Source organism: Carcharodon carcharias, chromosome 4 (genome assembly GCF_017639515.1).
Source record: "Carcharodon carcharias isolate sCarCar2 chromosome 4, sCarCar2.pri, whole genome shotgun sequence".
Classification (NCBI taxonomy): Eukaryota; Metazoa; Chordata; class Chondrichthyes; order Lamniformes; family Lamnidae; genus Carcharodon; species Carcharodon carcharias.
The window spans coordinates 161,926,412-161,945,616 of record NC_054470.1 but is presented as its reverse complement, the minus strand read 5'-3'; the positions used below and the strand labels follow the sequence as shown (position 1 = coordinate 161,945,616).

At 39.4% G+C, this 19,205-nt stretch overlaps 1 protein-coding gene across 2 annotated transcripts in view; it reads left to right on the top strand.

Annotated features, from left to right (window-relative positions):
* Positions 1–19,205, top strand: part of ap3b1a (adaptor related protein complex 3 subunit beta 1a) — a 338,438-nt gene that overhangs the window by 200,238 nt on the left and 118,995 nt on the right. For both annotated transcript variants that reach the window (XM_041185794.1, XM_041185792.1), the window contains exons 21-22: positions 9,312–9,387; positions 11,873–11,979. In XM_041185794.1, coding sequence (XP_041041728.1) covers positions 9,312–9,387; positions 11,873–11,979 — 183 coding nt within the window. The remainder of the gene's footprint in view (positions 1–9,311; positions 9,388–11,872; positions 11,980–19,205) is intronic.

Sequence of the window (19,205 nt, the reverse complement as noted above, 5' to 3'; positions counted from 1 at the left end):
CTGCAGCCACATCTCAGTTTCAGTTTTGAATTGCTGATATGGTTTCATCTCTGAAAAAATTGGTAGATAGTCAAAGCCTGAAATTTGCATTGTCCTTCTGCCATTCTGTAATTAAATTATTAGTAGTAGTATGTTTCTTTTTCCCTCAGAGGATAAGAACCAAAAAAAACTTATTTTACAGCAACCAATCACCAAAATATAATGTTACCATGTTCACTCCAATAATTGTATGTAAGAGAAGAATGAGTGTGAAGCTGGTCTTTTACCTCAAACAGGTTCGTTCTTCAGCCAGCTCAACAGTGACAGACTCCCAGTTCCTCCCCTCCTACCACCACCACCACGCCCCCAACCTCAACTTATTGCCTTGATTTTGTTTGAAGGACTCACCCGGCATGCATCAAAAACTAGAAACAGTAGTTTTGAGTTCAGTTTTGAAGACAGCTGCCAGGCAGAAGCAACCTAGAAGGCGCAACCAATTTAAAGCTAAAGTTGGTTGAAAGTAGCTGCCACGAAAAGACTGGAGCAAAGGGGGCAGATAGCCAGTCCCAGGCTAAATAAGAAAGTCCCTAAGAATCCAGGGGAGTGGAACAGGAGAAAGTCCAAGCAGACCTTCTAGTCAAAGGATGGACAGGAACCTGGAAAAGGTCCTAATAAGTGAAGAGTAAAGGGTAGAGAAAGGCTTCAAGCATAAATCTCCTAGCTGCAGAAAACAGCATCAAAATGATATGAAGGCTTGTGAGAAGTCAGAGGTCCAAAGAAGCAACTGAAGGTCTGTAACTCTCTATGATGGACATGCATAGGAGTGGTGTACTGTTCACAGCTGAGTCGGTGAGAGAGAGTGCGTGGAGGAAAGCTTGAATGCATGTGGTGACCCGAGAGAGGAACATCAGAAGGAGAGTTCGAAACCCTGGAGGTGAACTCTTGTGGAAGGCATCTGAGAGAAAGCATCGGTTTGGGAGAAGATTCCAAGGCGAGTTCTTGGAGAGTGGAGATTGGAAACACTCTTGTGAAAGGCTGAGTTCAATAAGACTGGTTGACTCACAGTGTAACAGGCATCTGGGGGGAATTGAGAGATCTATTGCATATGTCTGGGGTGGCATCTGTTACTTGGTTTCAGAATGTGGTGTGTCTGACCACAGGTCACCAATGGGTTTACAAGGACTGTACTTACTGTGAACATTAGAGTATGAGAACTTTTGCAACTTGTTTTATTTTTACAAATCTGTATACATCTGTAAAGGTATAGTTGTGGGTGAATGAGTATTGTAATATAGTTCATCTTTCCTTGTTTAATAACGTTTTATGCTTTTGTTAAAAGTTCATGAGCTGACTCCGGTGACTCTGTTCAGCATCCCCCCTCAACGTATTTAAACAAACAAATAAAAGTAAGGATTTGTTAAAAGGTAGATCAAACTTGGCGAATATAATTGAATTTTTTGAAGAAGCAACAGAGAAGGTTGATGAAGGGAATGCACTGAATGTTGTAGCCCTACACAAAGGGCTGGTTGACAAAATTGAGATTTTGACGGACTAGGAGGATCAGTATCAGCTTTGATTTTTTTTAAAAAATTGGCTTAAAGACAGAAAACAGTGAGTCATGCTAAGTTAAAAGCAAAACACTGCAGATGCTAGAAATCTGACATAAAAACAAAATGCTGGAAAAACACAGGTCTAGCAACATCAGTGGAGAGAGAAACGAAGTTAACGTTTCAAGTCCATTTGACCCTGAAGAAGGGTCATACGGACTCGAAACGTTAACTCTGTTTCTCTCTCCACAGATGCTGCTAGACTGCTGAGCTTTACCAGCACTTTGTTTTTGAGTCATGGTAAGTGTTTCTCAAACTTAAGAAGGGTGGGCAGTAGTGTTCCCCAAAGATCAGTGCCAGGACCACTGTCTTTTTGATATGTATATAAATGTCTTGAATATTGGAATAGGGAAAGTAAACTTTCAAAACTTGCCAATGATACAAAACTTGGAGGTGTGGCAGACAGTGAGGATCATGCAAAGTGACTGCAACAGGACATAGGTATGCTACCAGAATGGGCAGACAAGTGTCAAATGAAATTTAACACAAGTGTGTGAGGTGATGCATTTTGGCACACGGGATAAAGAGATGCACTGTAGACTTAATGGCATAGTTCTGAAGAATGTACACAGACAGAGCGACCTTGGGGTCCATGTACATAGTTTTATGAAGTCAGGTGGCTTTGAAGCAAAGCATGTGGGACCTTGAATTTCATAATAGAGGTATTGAGTACATAAGTAGGGATGTTATACTGTAGCTCTGGTTAGGCCACAAGAACATTGCATCCAGTTCTGACCACCACATTTTAGGAAAGGTGTGAGAATCCTTCAGAAGGTGCAGAAGAGATTAACCAGTATGGTTCCAGGAATGAGGGATTTTAGCTATAAGGTTAGTGTAGAGAAGCTGGGATTCTACTTGGGATAAAGGAGATTTGGTAGAGGTAAACCCTAGGGAAAAAAGAGCCCACTGAATCCTGCACCTTCTAAGCCCTGTCTTCCTCTACAGCAAATGGGGCGGAGACTGCTATAGTGGGGCTCTTGAGCAACACCAAGCAACGTTTAACACCAGGTTGACCACCAAGGCAGAAACCATCGTCTCGAAAAAGAAGGCTGCCAAGTGGAGGATTATGATAGGTTTATATAAGGTAGACAAATAAAAGCTGTTCCCATTAGTTTATGATGCAAGAACCAGGGGACATAGATTTAAGTTTTTGGGCAAGCGTTGCAGTGGAGGGGAGGGAATGGAGGCAGAAATATTTTCACACAAGTGGTAATGACCTGGAACTCGCCGCTTAGAAGAATAGTGGAAGTGGAAGTGATTAATGATTTCAAAGGAAATTGGATGGGCACTTGAGGGAAATAAACTCACAGGGCTAGGGGTTAAGAGCAGTGGAATGGGACTGACTGGATTTCTGTACTGAGAGCTGGTATGAGCTTGATGGGTTGAATGCCATAATGACTCTTAAGACACTACCCCAATCAAAAAACAGTTAACATAAGCATTCACAAAAGGTGGGAGCCATCTGTCTACTCATTCCACTAGTCTGTGTTATTTTCTCATGAAGTCTGTTCCTATCTTTCTCTCAATTTTGCTGCACCTCCGAGCTTCATGTCATCTGCAAACTTTGAAATTTTGTCCTATATCTCCAAGTTCAAGTCATTAATGTATGTCAAAACTCGTAAGCAAAAATACTTTTAACATACTAATTATACACTGCATTACATTTTATTATTACCAGGACTGAATAAACCAGCTTTTTTGAAAAGCTGCTTTGTCAAGTTTTAAATGTTCATTTCTGAATAGGCCTTTGAATTTTGCCTCAATTAATAGAGAGATCTATCAGTGAAAGCTTTTAGTGTTTTATATGAGGAGCATGTCATTCGTCTATCAGGCTGAAATTAATTCTAGGTTTAGTTTGGCTTTTGTTTGTTTCACTGTCACACTTCAAGTTACCCGAGTACATTACCAAAAGAACGTGTCGATTGGACCGTCTGTATTTAAATCTTAGTGGCTTTTGGTTTCTTTTAACTTACAAAAATCACATCTCTGTTCAATTTCATTTACTTAGCAATAGGATTGCATTTAAAAATGATTCTCCCACATCTGAATGCATTAACCTCTTTCATAATCTTCTTCCTAGGTCTGAACTTTGAAGAATATTGGATAGTTTATTAAGGCTCCATTATTTTCAAAGTGGTCTGTTGAGATGCATAATTGTGTCAAAAGAGAACTCTCAAGTTAATGTAAATGCAGTTCTCAAAAAAAATGATAACTTTGGTTCCTTTTCATACGTTTGTCTTCAAAGCTTCATGCCATGTTTGGAAAGAAATGTTTTCCATAATGAAGCATTATATGCCTTGAATTTTTAACAGCTTTAACTTATATCATGACCCAGACTTTACTGGAGAGGCACTTTGTGTTGTGTTGTGTCATGTTAGTTAGACTTTTTTCCCCTCAAACGTGAGAGTTGATAACAGGGTATTTGTGACATTTAGCGTATGATGGAATCAATAGTCTATCCCCTTAACCAATGAGCTTCAAAGATTGAGTAAGAAACAGAAGCAGAAGGGATAGGGTGAATTAAAAACAAATTTGGTGCAAAAGGAAAGTGACTGAAAGGGAAAGATTTGATTAACAAAGTGAGGAAAAAGAGAAAAAGGCAAAGTAAATAAAATAATTAAATTAAAAATAAACTCCAAGAACAATTTACTACTGTCAAGAACAATTTACTACGTCAAGACCATGACTCCAACAGTTTAAGTTCTTCCTTTCTTGGATAGAGAAGTTGAGTGGCTTTGCGCTTTTGAGTAGTAACCCTAACCTTCTGTCATGAATTTATTTAGCAATTACAGCAATTTCACAGAACTCAGTGTTTGATGGCAAACTGGGCGTTTCATGGCCTGGTGTATCCCCATTTTACCAATACCATCAAGCCATCATCAAACCTGGTTCAATGAAGAATAAAGGAGGATATGCTCGGAGCAGCACCAGGCATACCTAAAAATGAGGTGTCAACCTGGTGAAGCTACAACACAGGACTACTTGCATGCCAAACAGCAGAATTAGCATTTGAAAGCCTCAGCCAAGCAATCCCTCAACCAACGAATCAGAACTAAACTCTGCAGTCCTACCACATCCTGTCGTGAATGGTGGTGGACAATTAAACAACTCACTGGAGGAGGAGTCTCCACAAATATCCCCATCGTCAATGATGGGGGAGCCCAGCACATCAGTGCAAAAGAGAAGGTTGAAGCCAAGTCTCCTCAAACAGCACCTTCCAAACCTGTGACCTTTACCACCTAGAAGGACAAGGGCGGCAAATGCATGGGAACATCACCATCTGCGAATCTCTCTCCAAGTCGCACAACATCCTAGTGTTCCAATTTTTTTTTAAATCAGCCTTTCAGGTCAGTTTCACTGACAATTGCTACATTGCTGCTTTCCAATCTTCGGGCAGCTTCGTGGTTCTGACTTTTTTAGAAGCCAGCCAGAAAACAGATGCTGCCCGAAGGTGAGTAGCAGCAGTTCCTATTCTCAGCTACTGTCATGAGGATGCTCTTAGTTGAAAATATGGATGAAAAATGTGAAATTCCTGGAATGATTTTAGTCAATTGGATGCAGTGACAGGTGGGCTTTCAAGATCATTCTGGATAGATGAAATGTGCTGGGCTAGATGGCCTTTGTCACCCATAATTTCTTGCAAACAGAGGGTGGAATCATGGTTGGATTATTTATCTGTTTATTTTGTCGCTAATGGATGTTTACTGTGAGCAGGCTTTGTGGAGTGAAATTGTAGGACTGCATAAGGGGCTCAGTGAATCAGTAATCTGTTTTACACAGCACATGATTCTCATGAGTCTTTTCTCCTGACTTTGATCTTGTCCTATTTGTCTACTTAACTATTATTCCACTCCACCTTTTTGTGCTTTTGAGTTTTTCGAGGTATTGAAATATGTGAAGTTGTGTTGCATCGTAGATATTGAAATTATAATGTAGTGAGAAGCAGCAATTGGCAGAACCTTCTGACTTGCCGATCAGGAAAACATGATAGAATTGTGAATCATTCAGTCTTTTTCCTCTGGTCTTATAAAAGTTGTATTGCACAGAGACACCTGAGGGCTCCAATGCTTACTAACAGTGAAGACCTATGTTGTTCAATCATTCCACTTTTGCCCTCAGGAGCCATTTGATCTTTCTATGCTTTTGAGATTGCTGATAAAATAAAATCCAATTGCACCTCTTGTATGCAATAATTATATTAAATAATGTCATGCACATGAGCAAGAGAAAGTCTTCAACTTCTCCTACAGAATATAAACAATCTTCTGCAGTTGAAGTAGTCTTCCCGACCATAGGACATCCCAAGTACTTTGCAGCAAATGACTTATTCTCGACGTGTAGTCACTGCAGTGAAACTGACAGTTCCGATTTTTTTAAAAGCTGGTCAACCATGAAGCTGCCTAAAGGCCTTTACAACTTTCAGCAACTGTAAGGTATTTTTTTTTAAAAAAAACATTGTCAGTTAAACTGTCAGTTGCTGAGAATGGGAACTGACAGCAGAGCAGTGATTGGAGGAGCAGCAGCTGCAGGATAGGCAGAGCTTCTCCTCCAATCACCAGATTATGTCTCTCCCATGCTGGATATATGCAAGTTCTTCCTTTTGTTCTTTGAGTTCTGGTGATTTGCTTGCCAAAGTGATATTGTGTGTTCCTCTCTTCCTCATGCGAATTGGTCTGTAAGGGTTTCTAGCAATGCACTTCATTTTATGTATGAAAAAGAAAGGAACAAGTTATGTATGAACCGATCTGCAGGTGTGAGTGAACTGCTGAGGACTTTCATTTGAAATTCTCATGTTATCTTCCTTTGAATTTGCTAAGACTCATTGAATACAATCAATTGGGGAAACCAATGAGACAAGACAAAACTGTGCATTCAGTGCTTAAGTTAGTCATTGTTCCAGCTCCTCCAATCACGGGTTTCCTCCCTCCTACTCTTACTGCTCCTGGAAACAGAAACTACAATTGGAGGAACATGAGGAGGAGAGAGGGAACCTGTGACTGAAGGAGCTGGAGCAGTTATTTGGGCCATTCTTGCTAGCCACCATGGAGGGGTCCTTCAGCTGCACTGAAGGATTTGTAATGACATCTTCAGGGAAGCCAAGGAGAATAAACAGAAAATGCAAGAATGGGAGGGAGTCTCTGCCTGTAATGAAGCCTGAGAAGGGCTGGGGGAGCTTTCATTCAGCCTTATGCCAGGCCAGACCCTGGTGACGTCCATGTCTGTGGCATGAGCCATTCCCAGGGAATTGGAACTTCTCTTCTAGTCTCCAGGGATGGAGGAGGGACCTTAGGCAGCAGCAAGTGAATGAGACCATCCTTTCTCCTGCTCCCCTCCCTCCCTCTTTCCCTTCTACAACTTTCCAGCAATGAAGCAATGGAAGCTGCAGTGCAGAGACAGTCTTCCTTTTCTATATAGAACAGATGGTCGAAATATATAAAACAAACCTGAAAGATTTTCTTGCGATTTGGGTTGCAAGAATTGAATCTTTCCTCCAAATACTGTCACTGTGTACTTATGGTGCAATGTGCAGAGCATGTTAATGAGGGCTAAGGCAGTCACTGAAATCAGTGCTAACATTGGTATAGTGTTATCAATAATGGGATATTTTTCTGTAAAATGAACAAGATTGCATGATGCTGTTAAAATAAAATTTGTACGCTCTGGTTTGTTTAATAGTCACTGGGGGAGCACACAAACTGCCACTGCATTACGTCATTGCTGCTCTTAAGATTAATGATCCATGCTGCATATATATTAGAGATATTTGTAACCGGATGCCAACAATGGGCGTTATAATTTTAAGAGGACCTTTGTGATTGTTTAGTGAATTGATTGATGAATCTTGAAAGAGGAAGAAATAACATGCGTGATTGAGGGGGATAGTTAAAAGTGGGAGGGGGTGTGAAACGGGAAGCATCAGGGCCCATGATTTTTCTCCCTGGCCCTGCCAGTCCTCGCATGGAATTCAGTGACATAATGAGTTGCAATATTGCTCTTTTACCTTTGGGGCATTAATCTCGTTCTAACCAATGGATGAGGATTTTACCCATTTTGGCTCTCTGGGTAGTATGGAAATGCTTTTTGGCTGCTGTCAATGACACACCATTTACTGACAGCGCTGGAGAAAAGAACACTAGCATAATGAATCTTGAGCCACAGAAGGCCTTTCCAATTGCTTAAATAGTTAAGCCAGAGAGTAGCTAAACCAAATACACTAAACTACCACATATGGTTGCAATAGGGATGCAACAATTGGCTTCAGCATCCTTGAGTTGAGCACAGGAACTTCAGCTCCAGTTCTTCCTCAATAGCCAGCCAGTGACTTTGACTGGAATTGCGCACACACATGGATGTTGAATGGGAACAGCATTTGACTCAGCTATCATGTCATCCAAAATTGAGCAGCTTGCCAGCACTCACTGTTTTTGCTCACATATGCGGAATGCCAATTTAGGGGAAAGTAGCAAAGGAGTTGGAAAGCATTAAAGGAGTTTTTGAACTTTGGATTCATAACTTACAAGGAATCTAATGCCTTTTGGAGAGGGGAGGATAAAATGCATGAGGGTGGACTGAACCCCCTCATTTTTTGTTGACAAAGTTCTTCGTTGATTTTCTTGAAATGAGGGACATTTCAAAAAATGTGGCCAAGAAGTGCAGTCACGTTCCTTGCAGTACATTAGTCTGAGCTGAGCTTTGTCTTGGATGTCAATTTTAATTTAAAAACATATTTGATGTTAAATGCTGCAGAATCTTCTGTTTCCCCTTTTATGTAAACTTTCATTTGACCTTTAAGTGTAAATTTTCTAAAAAAATAAAAGGGTGAATTTTAATGCTCAAGATGAGGCAAGTCAGTGCTGAAGAGTATGCATCTGCTATTTGTGTGCTAAGCATCAAGTACTTTCAGGTTAGGTGTATCTTAAGTTGTATGCAGAATAAAATTTTCTTCACTCATCCCAGTGTTGTGCCTTAACCTCAACTTCAGAAAAATTTTCCTGATGCTCTAGTGTGACATTTCAATTTCTCACATCAGCTATCCTGAGACTGCTAAATGATGGACCGTTTTATTTTTGCTGCAGACCCTTGCTCTCCTTAAAACTGTATTGAGACTGTCCAAACTCATTTTTCTTGGGACCCTTTCTGGCGTCAGTAAAAAGTGACTGTCATCTCATCAGTTTGGATAGGATTCAAACCCAAACCCTAGAGAGATTAAACTGCACATTTCTAACCAAGTCTACCAACAATTCCTCTAACATATACGGTAGCAACAAAGAAAAGATGTTGAAATTTTTAAATTAAATTACTGGAACATCTTGTATAAAATGTTAGATTTTTGATTGAAAAATGCAGAACAAATGGCTCTGCAATCTGACACTGTGAACCACGGCCCTTTAATTTTTAAGATATCAGAAAAATAAATGCTGTGTAACCTATTCAACATTGTTGAACTGTATTTATAATCATATGGATTTATTAATGTTATGGATACATTGAGGTCAGAAAAGGGATACGAGAACTAACCAATGTTCTGTCTCCAATCTCAGAATTCATTTTGGATGACCACAGAGTTGCTTTGAAATTTTAATCTTTTAAGTATTGTATTCCTATGTATCTTGATGTTTTCACCATTTAGCCACAGTTTTTAAGTGCAAATTTAAATTTTGTTTTATATCTTCAAGTGACCTGAATAATAATTGGTGTTGATGAGGGAACCTATTTGTTTTACAGAAAGATGAGAAAAACACAGTATCAGTGGCCAAGGCTGCTGTCAAGCAAGAAGTTTTGCTCCTGGATTTGGTTGACTGTAAGTATTGATACTAAAACATGTGAAGTAATGTGTTGGAACTGGGTACTGAATTAAACAGTTGAATATTGTATAAATTATGATAAGGTTTGTGGAAATAAGCTCTCTGACCATTTAATTAGTTGCAATAGATGCATTGGGGGCAGTTGTGGAAAATATTGCATTTTGGACCTCTGTGGTTCAATAGCTGTATAATTCCATTTTAATAAAATTCTAATTTCTGTATTTTGACAATAAATGGAATTTTATTCTGTTAACAAAAAGTAGAGCAAAAATCAAAATTAAAGAGAATTTGTATAAATACGAACATACAAAATAGGAGCCGAAGTAGGACATTCGGCCCCTCGAGTCTGCTTTGCTATTCAATAAGATCATGGCTGACCTGTTTGTGTTTCAAGTTCAACGTTCCCATCTATCACCCATTAACCTTTGATTCCCTTGTCTAACAAGAATCTATCTATCTCTGCCTTAAAAATATTCAATGACCCCCTTCTGAGGCAGGGTGTTCCAAAGTCTCACAATCCTCAGAGAAAAGATTTCTCCTCTTCTGTGTCCAATGAGGGTGACCCCTAATTTTAAAACACTGCTTCCTAGTTCTGGATTCTCCCACAAGAGGGAAGTATCCTTTCCATGTCCACCTTGTCAAGATCATTCAGGATCTTATATACTTCAATCAAGTCACTCCTCACTCTTCCAAACTCCAGCCCAGCCTGTCCAACCTATCCTCGTAAGACTCATTCCAGGTATCAATCTAGTAAACCACCTCTGAACGTCCTCCAAAGCATTTACACCTTGCATAAATGAGACCAAAACTACACACTTTATTCGATGTGTTCTCACCAGTGCCCTGTATAACTAAAGCATATTACCTTACTTTTATGTTCAATTCCTCTTGTAATAAAGGATAGCATTCCAATACCCTTAATTACTTGCTGTGCCTGCATACTAACTTTTTGTGACTCATGAACTAAAACACCTAGATCCCTCTGCACCTTGGAATTCTGCAGTCGTTCTCTGTTTAAGTATTACTCATTTTATTTTTCCTGCCAAAGTGAACAACTTCACGTTTTCCCACATTATACTTCATTTGCCAGAATTTTGCCCACTCACTCAACCTATCTGTATCCATCTGAAGCTCCTTGTGCCTTCTTCACAACATACTTTCCTACCTATCTTTGTGTCGTATGCAAATTTAGCTACCATGCCTTTGCCCCCCTCATCTAAGTCATTAATGTAAATTGTCAAAAGTTGAGGGCCCAACACACCTTGCGAGACTCCACTCATCACATCGTGCCAATCAGACACAGACCCATTTATGCATGCCCTTTGCCGGCCAGCTAATCTTCTGTCCAGGCTAATATGTTACCCACTACACCATGAACTTTTTTTTTCAGCAATAATGCTTGATGTGGCACCTTATCAAATACCTTCTGAAAATCCAAGTATAGTACATCGACAGACTCCCCTTTATTCACAGCACATGCTGCTTCTTCAAAGAACTCCAGTAAATAGGTTAAACATGATTTCCCTTTCACAAAACCATGCTGACTCTTCCCAATTAGCTTGAGTTTTTCTAAGTGTCCAGCTATAATCTCTTTAATGATCGATTCTAGCACTTTCCCCATGACAGATGTCAAACTAACTGACGTATAGTTTCCTGCCTCCCTCCCTTCTTGAAGAGAGGGGTTTTTTTGCTACTTTCCAGCCTGATCGAACCTTTCCAAAATCTAGGGAATTTTGGAGAATTAACACTAGTGCATCTCCTACCTCATTAGCCACCTCTTTTAAGACCTTAGAATGAAGTCCATCTGGACCTGGAAACATGTCAGCCCACAGCTCCATGTGTTTGCTCAGTATCGCTTCCCTAGTGATTCTAATTTCACTAAATTCCCCTCTCCCCTCCGCCTCCTGATTAACAACTATTACTGGAATGTGTTTTTGTATCATCTAAAGTGAAGACAAGCAAAATATTTGTTCATTTCATCCATCATTTCCTTAATATCTGTTATTAATTCCCCATTTTCACTCACTAGAGGACAAACATTCACTACTTTTTTCCTTTTCTAAATACCTGTAGAAACTTAATTTTTACATTTCTAGCTAGCTTCCTCTCACATTCTAATTTCTTTCTCCTGACCAACTGTCATTCTCTGCTGTTCTTTAGATTCTGATCAATCATCTGACCTGCTACTCATCTTTGCATAGATATGATTTTTCCTTAAGTCTGATGCTTTCCCGAACTACTTTAATTAACCACAGATGGTGGGTCCTCCCTTTAGAATTTTTCTTTGTAGTAGGAAGATACTTCTTGAGTATTGTGAAATAACCCCTTAAATCTCTGCCATTGCTTTTCTATTGATCTATCCCCTAGCCTAGTATCCCAGTTTACTTCAAATATGGTTACAACTGTCCTTTTTTTTGGTTGGGAGTTTAAAAATATGTTTCTCTGCATTTCTGATTGATATTTACTCTTGCTTTCTTGTAGGTTCTGATGTGTCGACACCAGTAGCCCTCCCTAAACCGGTAATGGCTTCAAGATTAGCAGCTGATTTGGAAGGATTATCACTTTCCAGTACTACTGCTGTCATTGAGGTAAGTTTATGCATTACCAGTGGCTATTTTGAGTGCTGAAAGGATTTAATGGCCTTCACACTATGTCCTTGCTTCAAGAAGCATTGGAATTGCTAGACAAGAAAAAAAATGTGGTCCGCCTAGTTTTCATTCAACCATCTTGGCATCCGTGATACAATGGAGTTGTTGAGTAGTAACAATCAATCTCATTAAATAATCTGCAATACTCTCTGAAAGGAAAACAAGGATGCCCCAGTTGTGGAGAGCTTTGGGAACCATAGGTCCAAAGCTACCTGATTCTCCCTTACTATGCTATGTATTAAAATTACACATCTTGTATCCCAAAGTGTTACCCCAAAATTCATAGAGTTGCAAAATTAAAGTTCCCGAAATATAGTTTTATAAAGTTGAGAAATGTTCAAAGCCAAAGAGTAACCTTTATTTCCTCGTACTAAGTACACAGAATACATGAACTTATGTTTTTTTTTTAAGACTTGTTTCCTTCTGTGTAGAACTGCTGCTGAACTCGTATAAACTTAATAACTAATGGGAATGATTTGTAACCACTATAATAAAGAGGGAAACATGTGATCTAGGTAATTCTGTTTGAATAATCAGAAGGAACTGTGTATCAAGAGCTGCAGATTGGCTTGACAATGATTTCAAGCCCGTATGTTGTTGATGTTCTGTGGACAATGTACCTTAAATTTAAACTCATTGTTAAGATTTCAATGTTAATCAGTCCTAAAAATAGGTTATCAGAAATAATGTTCTGAGACATTTTAAAACACTCAGAGCAAGTAGCAAAGTACAAAGCTTTTTTGAAATTCATGATTGTGAAAATAATATGATCAGAATTGATGAATTATGATAAATGGGACTGAAGTGCATTTAAATATTACGATTTTGTTTATTATGGCATTTTTGACAGTGATTTGTTAATTTAATTTTAGTAAGTTTGGTGAACCCAAGACTTTTGTAATTTGTTTTTGTACATATTCAGTCAAAGCTCAGTTGGTAGCACTCCTTGCCTTTGCTGGAAGCTGTGGATTTTCGAGTTCTGATCCAAAGGCTTGCGCGCACAATTTAGGCTGATGCTCCAGTGCTGTGCTGAAGGAGTGCTTTGCTGTTGGAAGTTCTGTCTTTTGGATGAGACATTAAGCCAAGGCCTTATTTCCCTTTTGGGTGGATGAAAAAGATCTCATGTCATGACCAATTCCTCAACCAAAACTGCTAAATCAGATTATGTGGTTGTTATCACATTATCCTTCGTAATCACATTACCCTTTGTATAACCTTGCTGTGCACAAATTGGTTGCTGTGTTTCCTACTTTATGACAGCGACTGCATTTCAAAAGGTGGTACTTAGGCTATAAATCACTTTGGGATCAATATTGATGCCTTTAAGAACTGAGCTGCACAGATGACAAAACAGTTTTTCAGCAATCTTCCACGACCAACTCAGTGAACTGGAAGGTGATTACCGAATGTGTAAATCATCTTGTAAATCTACATATGCCTCTCAAAATCTACTCTGGAAAGAGGAGTACTTCATGCTTTACGGGCAAATTCTGCAAGAAGTAGAAGCTTATACCCATGCTAAACATCCTTGTTGGAACAATGATCCTTGAAGAAAGAGGAAGACTGGATTAAGTTTGAACAGTACCAAACCTGTGGTCAACAGGGAGATTCAATGCACCAAGTATAAATGTGAAATTTAACCGGCCAAGACACACAACCCCAAGAAATTTTGGGGGTTTATTAAATCAAAATGCAAGGATAATGCTGGAACACCAATTCTGCATGTAAGGGATAAGTTACTGTTAGATGATGAGGAAAAAGCTGAAGTTCAAAGCTTGCGGTTTCAGCGCATCTTCAGGGAAGGAATCTGAGCACCTGAATACAATCTGTAGTACGGGGGGCAACCTTAAAGAAATATGCCTGATGTAATTACAACAAAAGGTTGAGAAAATCCTCCATAACACTGATCCATCTAAAGCTTGTGGTCTTGATGACATCCCAAACCATGCACTTAAAACTTCAGCAAGTGAATTTGCACCAATTTTATAAATATCTTTCAACAATCCATAAACACAGGAGACCTACCCATTGACTGGCTAAAACCTAACATCTCTCCAGTTTACAAGAAAGGAGCACCGACTGATCCAGAAATCTACTGATCGATTTTGCTTCCTAGTGTTTTCTGCAAATGACTAGAACATGTTTTTGATAATCAGCTAATGAAACACCTTGAAGGGCAGAATACCCTTAGTGACAAACAGTATGCTTTTCGGTTTGCTTTTCATAAGGCTAGATCAACAGAATCACAACTCATCCTTACCTTTCACGATCTGACCTATAACCTTGACAATTGCACGTTGCTATTTTAGATTTTTCCTATTTTAGATTTTCCAAAGTTTTCGACCGTGTGCCACACATGAAGCTACTAGACAAGCTATATCTTTATAGAGTCTGAGGAAATTCTAAACAATCAAAGAACAGTTCTTACCAAAAGGTAACAAAGACTTACGATGAATGGGGAAGCCTCAAACTGGAAACCAGTCTTAAACGGCATGCCTCAATGTGCCACCCTGGGTCCACACTTGTTTCCATTCTTTATAAATGACATTCGGGATGGAATATCAAGCCAGACCAGACTCTTTATAGATGACTGCTGAATCTATAGAGCTAGTACTGAAGCAACAGATGATGTTGGCCTTCTGGAAGATCTAAATAATCTCATCAAATGGGACAGTATATGGGGAAATAACTTTAACATAGAGAAATGTTGCTTCATGCAAATAACAGTACTCAATGTCTATCAGTACACTAGTACACAATGCATGACTCCCCCCTTGAAATATTAAAAAAAAATGCTGTTGCTTAAGAATCCTCATCCAAAATAATTTAAAGTGGCATGCACAAAGTCAATGCACAGCCTCCAAGGCATTCAAAATTCTTCAGCTTGTGAAACAGAATTTCCATCACTCAGTAAAGGAAATGCTGCACCTGGCATTGGTTAGACAACACTTAGAATATGGTATAGCCACTTGGGACCCATATACCACTCAAAAAATGTTACCGTACATTACCGTCCTCAAGAAAGTTCAATGCTGGGTAGCTCGTTTCATTACAATTATTCGCGAGATTCTGATGTCTTCCAGTTGGTTCCATTGCTAGGCTGGCACAGTCTCCGAAACCAAAGAAAAGCCTGTAGGTTGACATGCCTCTGCAAAATTTGGATGAGTAATTAAATATTCCTAAGCAGTATATTGAGCCCAGAAGTGACTGAGCTCAAAGAGTTCATTACCGCCTACTGCAATACATTCATTGCCACATTACTGTCTCCGCTAGCCAAATCATTACCCAGAATAAAATCTATCCCTTCAACAGTGATCTAGGAATAATTCCCAACGTAACAATTCCATTTATGCAGACATTTTGTAAGTTGACTTTACACAAAGAAAGAGGTTCATAAATTCCATTAAATACTCCTTATTAATAGTTTTTCCTTCATAAAACTGCCTGGAATACAAATTGTATCATCTGCAACCATCAATAATTGATCTGCCTCAGTATCTCTCAAAATTTTGATCTTTTTACTTAATTTGTTGGAGGAGTAAAGGATCACTTCTCCTTTTGAGGCAAAACATCTAGAACCTTGACTAGCCTGACTTCCTTCACCAGTAATCAAAGAAGAATTCTCTGGACTATCCTGAGCTGTATCCCTCTTCTTCGTAGTTCTGAGGGAACACGTTTCATCTGTACCACTGCTACAGTCTTAACGACCATTTCCTTTCCTGATACATCTTTTTCTGCAGATTCCTTAGGCATTCCTACTAGTGCAATAGGTCTACCATTTAGTTTCCAGCAATCTGTCAGAACATGGTCCCACCTTGTTGCAATGGAAACACTTAGGCCTTCAAATGTCACTTGCACCCTCAGCACCTTTCTTTCTGGTCTGAGGAGGAATTTCCTGGAAATTCCCAGCTGTCCCTTCTCTCCCCTGGCTACTAGCCTTCCTTTCACCTTCCCATCATCTATCCCCTTTGGGGATAACGAGAAAAGGATTTAGATTTATGGACCAGCTCATAAATGTCGGGCATCTCTGCTGCCTGTCTAGCTGTTTTAACCCTCTGGTCTTCAACATGGGTTCTAACTACAGGAGGAAGTGAATCTTTAAATTCTTCCAAGAGAATCATTTCCCTGAGGCCTTCATATGTTGTCTCTACCCCTGTATCCAACGGTTAAAATTACTTTGTTTTACTCTCTCAAATTCAATATAAGTCTGCCTGTTTCCTTATGTTACGAAATTTCTGTCTTTATACCTCAGGGACTCAAATGCACTAAGAATAGCCTTTTTCACTGCATCATAATCCACAGATACCTCTCCTGACAGTGATGCATAAACCTCATGAGCTCTACCACCAGCCTACTCTAAGAGCAATGTCCAGATTTTTGACCATTTCATTTGCTTAACCACCTTTTCAACAAGATAAAGAATGCTTCCACATCCCTTTCTTCAAACTTTGGGACAGCTTGTACAAATTTAAACATCTCCCCACAGGGCTTTTATTTGGAGGTTTTTTCCTTTATTGGAACCTTCTTCATCATCTGAGGCCTCTTTTTAAAGCCCAGCCTTTTAAATTGGTATTTCCTTTCTCATTCCTTCTCTCGTTCCTCTGTTGCTAACTTTTCTCTCTGGGGGTTAAGTTTTCGCATTTCCAATCCTCTTTCCCTTACCTTATCTCACTCCTTTCTCTCTCTTGACTTTCGGCTTGCTCCTTTTGAAATGCTCGCTCTTTTTTCCTTTTCCTTCGCCTGAAATTTCTAGTTCTGACTTCTGTTCTAACTGAAACTGTCCTTGTAAACTTGTATTTTTCTGATTCTACAACTTCCTCTGGTTCTTTCTCTTCCATTTTGAAATGCTGAGCTATTATCTCAACTATGTCCGCTTTCATCACCCCTATGGGTAATTCTAACTCCAGCTTATCCACCAATTCATCAGCAGACTCTTGGTTAATTTTTGTAAACCAGTCAGGGTTACATTTTCCACCTGTACAAAAATCTTAGCAACCTCCAAAACCATTTTGAATTTCAACACTTATACCTCAAAGCAGCTCCAGTTAGTATGTCCAGTACCTCAGCGCCTCCACATACTTCACAAATCCTGCCGAAAGTCAAGGATTTCAACCCCACAAGCGATCCCACCTTATAACAATAATCCCAGATGAGCCCTCACATTATGATCCCAGCTGATACTGCTGGACCAACCAGAACACAGGGTGAAACCTGGCTCAATAGATCCTAAATTTTATTTTTTGTTTAGCAACGTGGAGGGTGGCTACTGAACAGAATCAAAGGTGTCAGCTACTGAACCTTTAACAAAAGAATAATACATTTATTAAACAAGATAAACCATATTACAATATTCCTTCACCCACAACTATATCTTTACCAATATATACAGATTTGTAAGGATAACACAAGTTACAAAAGCTATCTTATACTCTCATGTCCACAGTAAGTACACAGTCCATGTAAACCAATAGGTGACCTGTGGTCAGGCACACCACACTCTGAAACCAAGTGACAGATGCCACCCCAAACAGATGCTATGGATCTCCCATCAACTCCCCCCAACGCTTGTCAGATCATGAGCCAACAGGTCTCACTGAACTCTGTTTTACACACAAGGATTTCCAATCTCCACTCTTGAAGATCCCACTTTGGAATCTTCTCCCAAATGACGCTTCCCCTCAGACACCTTCCACAAGGGTCCACTCCACGGTTTTAATCTCTCCTTCTGATGTTCCTCTCCCTGGATCGCCACGTGCATTCAAGCTTTGCCTTCCACGTACTCTCTCTGAGATACTCGGCCCTGGCAACTGAACACCACTGCTTCACATGCCCATAGTAAGGAGTCACCAACCTTTGGCTGTCTGCTTCGATCTTCTGGCTTCTTGAATGCTTATTTTCCTTTAAGTCTGTGTCCTGCAGCTTTCTGTCTTTAAGCTTGGAGCCTTCCTCTATTCTTCACTCTTAACTTTACTTAACAGGACCTTTTCCAGATTCCTGTTCTTTTCCTTTGACTAGATGGTGTTCTTGCGAACCCCTTCTCTTCTTTGGGGGAATCTGCTTCCTGCAGCTCTCTCCTGTCCAGCTTCTCCTAGTTCCTGTTTCCAACTGAACTAAAAAAACTGCTGTTCTGATTCTCCCTGTCTGTGGGCCCCCTGTTGCTAAGCCACAGCCCAGTTTTTCTACTTCGAGGATAAAGCCTCATTCAAATGGAGGTATACAAACATACCTACAGATTTGCAGGCAAATTTTAAAATAAAGCTAAAACTCAAGTTTCCCCCCCATAACACACCAATACAGAACACAAATTAAACTTAAAGCTACAACTCATTCCTAACACCCACAAATACAAATATAACTTAGTGTAACTATCTCTAGTTCCTAACAGTACCAAGGGACATCCTGAGGTCATGAGCAGTGCTATATAAATGCAGGTTTGTTCTTTATAAATTGGTGTCAACAAACATACTGTATTGAGATGAATATGCTAAAACCATCTCAAAAGGAAGCATTGGACTCTGATATTGTCTGCTATAAAGAATAGCAAGAAAAAGCTAATTTGTGTTGAGGTGCTTAATTTCTCATGCTTTTATAAGCTGTCCTTGATTATTTTATCAGATAACCTTGTATTTCAGAAAATCCTCATTGTTACAAGAGTATTGTAGTTAACATGCTATACCTCTTATAAAAATTATGTTTTTAATTACCTACTGTTGAGTTTTTTTTAGCATGTTTTTGTTTTGATAGAGGAAATAGACATAAATGTGGATGATAACTTTTTATTGAAGAAACCCATTTGCTAGAATTTAATACCAATTTTCTCTCATCTCCTTTCCTCAAAATCTTGAATTCTTGCTGGCCTATAGCTACTTGGGAACCAGTCACCCTCCAGTACCTCACCTGAATGGCCTTTCTTAAAGCATAAACCTTGGCATTGAGAATGAACAAGCCATCTTATCACGAGTTTTGTACCTGTATGTGATCCTATCCTCACTCAACATCAAGACATCCGCATTTTCAGCAGAGATTGCTGGATAATGATTAGGGCCTGAAACCTGGCATATTTTTCCAACATACTCAGTGACATTGAGTAGAATTATATGCTTCTAGTGCTCCTTGTGTGAGATCATGGACTTATCTAATCTGCAACCTTCCTTTCCATAAATTTT